Genomic DNA, 5,545 nt, shown 5'->3' on the forward strand with positions numbered 1-5,545 from the left:
ATTACAGCAACAACCGCCTGCGGCAGTGTTGTGAAGAAGTGCAGGATGAATTAAGTGTATGAAACGTCGCTCAGCTCACGCCAAACCCTCAAGTGTGGATTATAGCTTCTTGCAAAGACAAACTGTTTTTTTTTTGTTTTTTTTTTTGTATGTGTTTTTTTCATGGTGATGTAGCAGATTAGTGTTTTTGTGACTGCTGGTATGCAACAGTTGGGAGAAGTTGGAGCCTGTTGGAGGAGTGTTGTTGGTATCATTTTCAAAAAACCCAACTGTTCACCAAGGCCTATGGCCTCTAGCTGCCTCTTCTCCTACAATCTCTGCCATCCCTATTCTGTCTCATCTTGTTTTCATTTATTTTATTTTTTTTATTTATGTAAAGCGGCCTTGGGTACCTTGAAAGGCGCTATTAAAATCCCGGTTATTATTATTATTATTATTATCAAAACTCTCGCAGCTTTGCACTGTCCTCTGCCCACCTGCTTGGACAGGAGCAGGTCAACAGCACTTTAAAGGCCCCATATTGTATAAAGGTAGATGTCCATGTCTTTGTTTGATCATAAAGCAGGTCTAGGTTTTATATTAATACTGTGAAAGTATCAAAGAGCTCAGTCCACAAAGAAATGCACACAGCCTGTATTCACAAACCGATCCTTAAAACGAGTTACCAGGACTTCTTTAACTTTGTGATGTTAAAGCAATCACTGCTGTCAGCCATGCCCCAAGCCCCGCCCACCTGGACCCACCATTCAACCTTGCAGGATTTGGTTGAGATGTAAAACTACATTGAGATGGTTTTGGTTCTTAAAACCACAAATATATCTTCTTATAGATCAACAATTTAAATGCAAGGAAACACATCTGAATATATCTACCTTTTTCCAACTGGTCTGAAAAACAGTTGCACCGAAGCTGATATCTGGCCGCGGTGCAACGTGAAGTCTGAACTGTGTGGGAAACATTTTATTTTGGAGGTGTGTCAGAAAACAACCGCTAGTTGTACTTACACACTGTACAAAGAGGGGGACTAGATGCAGTGCATATAGTAACTATGGTTCATTTAGAGCTGTTGTGATGTAGTATAATGTGCACACAGTGTTACTATAGGAATAGTATAGAGTCCAAGCCCAGCTGAAGTTTTAATACACGACATTAAAAGAAACAGCTTTAAAATACTGGCCCTGTTTGAGGAGAATAATATTTAACTTTATTGAAAGGAAGAAAGAAAATGAACATTTAGTCAGAATGCCCTGAGAACAAAGGAGATATATATGATACCAACATAAATCCTTGAACACTTTAGATACACAAACACAGACTTGCGTTTGTGCTCATGTGTGCTCAAATCAGAATATTTGCGTTGACAACAGAGGACAGATTCCATCACAGCGATTGTCTTTTGAAAGTTACCTTGGGTCAGTTTGATTCTTCAGATTTGAAATAATACAAAACAAACATACTTCAGGTTTCTCTGAGATTGCAGAGAAATATTTTATCAAAGTCGTGACTTTTGTAACTTGAAATAACCTTCAGAAGCCTAATGGCTTCTACATCCTCCTCTCCCCTCCTCCTCCTCCTCCTCCTCCTGGGTCTTGAGGTGTGGAGCTACGAGGCTCCCGAGGATAAGGAGGATGTGTTTGCAAGAAAAGCCTGTCCTGCCTTTCTGACCTTCACCAACGCTGCCTACCTGGCTGGAGTTACTGTGGAGCTGCCCTGCCACTGCAAACCACAACAGGTATGTGTAACACCACCTGAGGAAAACTTAGAAAATAAATTAATTTTGGGGATAAAATTCATCTATCTTCTCTTTTTTTTCACATGTTTATCCCATCCCAATATAAGACCACTACGCAATGTATCTCTGTATAACATAAGGGTTATGTGCTAGAAAACTACTCATCCTACTTGATTTGTATAATACCAGCTGTGTAAAAATATAATTGAGCTGAGTAGACTCCAATTAGCTCCAGAAAATAGGATTTGAAGAAAAAATAAGTGATCTAAATGGATCTGGGTATACCAGGAGAGAAAAGAGAATGTCTAATGTGATTTGAGTCTCTGGTATTGATCTGCTGAAAAACATTATTGATCACCAGCAGGTTTATTTTGCTCATTTTGTTCCCTGCGTGTTTCAGGTCCAATCGGTTGTGTGGTTCTCTAGGAAACATCTGGGCAGCTCTGAAGAGACGAGAGCCCTGACTGATCACCATGGCAACAAGCTGCTGGACACCAGTCAGGTCCCTCACAGCGGCGACCTGCAGAGTCGATTTTCCATCCGTCTCTTCAGTCTGTTGATCTTCAGGGCGGGGCCCGAGGACTCCGGCATCTACATCTGCGGCTCTTCCCATAAAGACTTCTTCTATGGTTATGACCTGGACATCCAGGAGGCACGCGTGCGCCGCTTCACCCCGAGGTGACGAGGAAGACTGGTGGTTAATGTCTGTGACTTTGTGGGAAATCACACATTACAACTGTTGATTTTTAACACTGGTGATGGTGATTGTGTTATTTTACTCATGACTACCATTAATTTGTCACTGTCAAAACATTATAGACACATCCCATCTTAACTGGAGATATGTTCAACATTAGTTTTATATGATTATACATATAACATACCATTGTGAAACACTTGGTTGTCAGTTGTGTGTTGTCAATCTAACCTGTGATGATCCGCTGGTTTGATGGTTCTAGGTTCACACCAGAAAGAAATAACAAGAAACTGAAAGTCAGAAAAGGACCCAGCTCTGCTAAGCCGCTGTATCGGGTCTTCACCAGCTTCCGGCCCTGGTCGGTGTGCGATCGCTGTGGAGTACCAGGGGAACAGGTTCGTGTGGGACTCTGCTACGTCCACTCCAACTTCCTCCACATACGCTACAGATGGGCCAATCAGACAGTCGCTTCATGCGGCTCGGGGGCGGTGCCCAGGACTTTCCGCCTTCAGAAGCAAAGCAGAGTCTGGGTCAAGTTAGAGGTCAAAAACTGTCACGTGACTTGCCCAGCTCAAGCTCCTCCGTCCTCAAAGCTCCTTGCTCTAATGGCGTTTCTCGGATACAGGTATGCATGCAGATAAGTATATAGAGGTCTCTGAATTGTTTAGTTTGCAGTAGCAGTTAAACAAATAGAAATGTAATACATCTCTAACATAATGAATCTTTGTTGTAGTTCTGCCTCACTGCCAGTAGAGGTTCCAGTGTTTTACCTCAACCACCCAGCAGACCGTGTCCTGACCCTGGGTTGCCCCAGGGCACGACCTAACATGGCCGTGGCCTGGGATCGAGGATCTGTACCCATCTATCGATCTAAGCACTTGGCAGCTAGTAACATCAGCGCCACGCCCTCCAGGCTGCTGATAGACACCGGACACCACCTGGTGTTTAAACCTGCAAAAAGCCAGGACTCAGGTACTGAGTACCGTTTACTGAACTACACCTGTGTCTATCAGGTGCTCTGTAAATGATTTGTTACATTTTATTATACTGCTGGCCTTCAAATAGTATCAGCATAAGCATAAGTTACTCATAGCAATTTGTATGACTTTATTGGAGTGAACCTACACCACTCTGGCACACCATCACCATCTGATCCATTCACATGGTTGCACAGCTGTCCCTCATCAGCACTTTAGCTCCAGCACCTATATGGCCGCCACCTTGCACTCATTCTGTGTTAAATCATCTATGTTGTGTTGTAGTGTGTGCTGGCCCGAATTCCATTTCCTGTTTTGATTGCCTGTTGTCTCATGTCACACTGTTTCACCATCTTTAAGCAACATTTCTTTATACTTACCCACAGAGGAGAGTGGCAGCTGCCATTTACTTTAGCTGTCTTCCAGTAGGCTCCAATCAGACAGCGTGCACCACACTGACTTTTTTGTTGAGGCCTATCTACTTGAAAAAAGGAAGAGCAGTGAGGTTGATTTTTAAGATTTTTGTTAGGCAACCACTGAATCACCTGTCCCTAGCGTAATCAAGATTTTATTGTGAAGTAAATTCACAATCTCCGCGTTATTTAAATATATTGGTTACTCTGAGCACAGGGTATCATTTTAAATCATCCAATAATGAAAACATGTATCTGAAACCTTCACTACCTATAAAAAAGAACTGGAAAAATAATGTATCTTGTCTGATCAAAGCCTTATCCTTTTCTGGAAGTAATACAAAATGGAGCCTAAAATAAATGTCTTTACACTTATTCTCCAAAAAATATTCATATTCCCCATGTGATGTCTCCTTGATGCTGTAATAACTGATATTTGTACACTGAGGGTCTCTTTTGCATGATATGCTGTTACTTTGCCCTTCAATAATATTTTATATTTTTGACACGTTAGTATATATTTTTTATAACCTGTCAAAAGTAGACAGCAATCATTAAAATGACTTGTGTTCTTTTAAGCTATTTAATTTAACTTTAATATCCATCATATTCAGGTGTCTACTACTGCTGGCTGCAGGGCCGCCAGGCCGCTGAGATACGTCTACTAGTCTACATCCATCTGGGACGTGGCCAGTCAGTGACATCACATCCTGACTTCCAGACAGCTGTCAATACCGTGTTAAAATCATATGCTGCCATGACGGCTGTGTTCTGCCTGCTGATGTTTGGCAGAGCTGGAGTCAGACACCTCAGAGACACTGCACAAACACATGTGGATTAAACTGCTTTAAACATGCTAAGCTACAAATATGATCAGGCTGTTATCATTTGTTGTGAATGGATCATACATGGACAACAAATATCAGCTTTTCTAGTTTATATATTATGTTTAGACAACTAGCTTCCTCTTGTTAGCACTTGTTTAACACTGACTTGAACCATGAGACAAGATGTGAACCTTGGTCCTCGGTGGCATACTTATGCTGTGTGCACCCTTGCAACATGCATCCAAAAAAACAGCAACCCTAGTCTGCATGCTTTTTTACTGAGATATGACACCACACTACTTCCTGTTTTGGAAGTAGTCTGGCATGTTGCCAGTGAGTTTAAGCCACATGTTAATATGTTAATTCCCATACTAGTGTGTGGAACATAATTTTATATATATGTAGTTTATAGGACAGATGTGTAGTCTTTGAAGAAAGGAGGCTCTGAGTTCAAATCCTAGGGCTCAGAGCCTCTCTTCTGATTGGCTCATTGACCTGTTGTTCCCACAGCTTGTGAGAGAAGCCTGAGAGAGGAGATGTAAAGCTACATTGAGATGGTTTTTAGTCCTTAAAACCATAAATATATCTTCTTATGGATCAACACTTCAAATAAAACACGGGAAACATGTAAAATATGAGAAATTAATAAAAGCTCTTATACTGTATATACAGTACAGTATAGTTGATACAATAGCCTATTTTACAGTGAGACCTTGCCTTTCCTGAGCAGCTCATGCTAGTTTGCGTTTACAGTATATCAGCATGATATTTGGGTTAGAATGATTTGTGTATTTTATTTACTGTATTTGCTCTTTATGTTCTGTTTTCACTTAGTGTCTAATAAGGCAGCACAATATTGTCTCGTCTATGTTATATATATTGCATATTTCTTAACATTA

The 5,545-nt window shown here is 41.1% G+C and overlaps 1 protein-coding gene across 1 annotated transcript; it reads left to right on the forward strand.

The window, feature by feature from the left end:
* The first annotated feature begins 1,405 nt into the window (after positions 1-1,405).
* Positions 1,406-5,176, forward strand: LOC111644194 (Ig-like V-type domain-containing protein FAM187A). Its single transcript, XM_023392956.2, has 5 exons — positions 1,406-1,732; positions 2,133-2,410; positions 2,692-3,054; positions 3,163-3,401; positions 4,434-5,176. The coding sequence occupies exons 1-5, from the start codon at positions 1,538-1,540 to the stop codon at positions 4,658-4,660; spliced, it is 1,302 nt and encodes a 433-aa protein (XP_023248724.1). The 5' UTR covers positions 1,406-1,537; the 3' UTR covers positions 4,661-5,176.
* The last annotated feature ends 369 nt before the right edge of the window (positions 5,177-5,545 follow it).

The sequence above is a fragment of the Seriola lalandi genome, unplaced genomic scaffold (assembly GCF_002814215.2).
Source record: "Seriola lalandi dorsalis isolate HSWRI2012SDOR001 ecotype SW California unplaced genomic scaffold, Sedor1 jcf7180002054927, whole genome shotgun sequence".
NCBI lineage: Eukaryota > Metazoa > Chordata > Actinopteri > Carangiformes > Carangidae > Seriola > Seriola lalandi.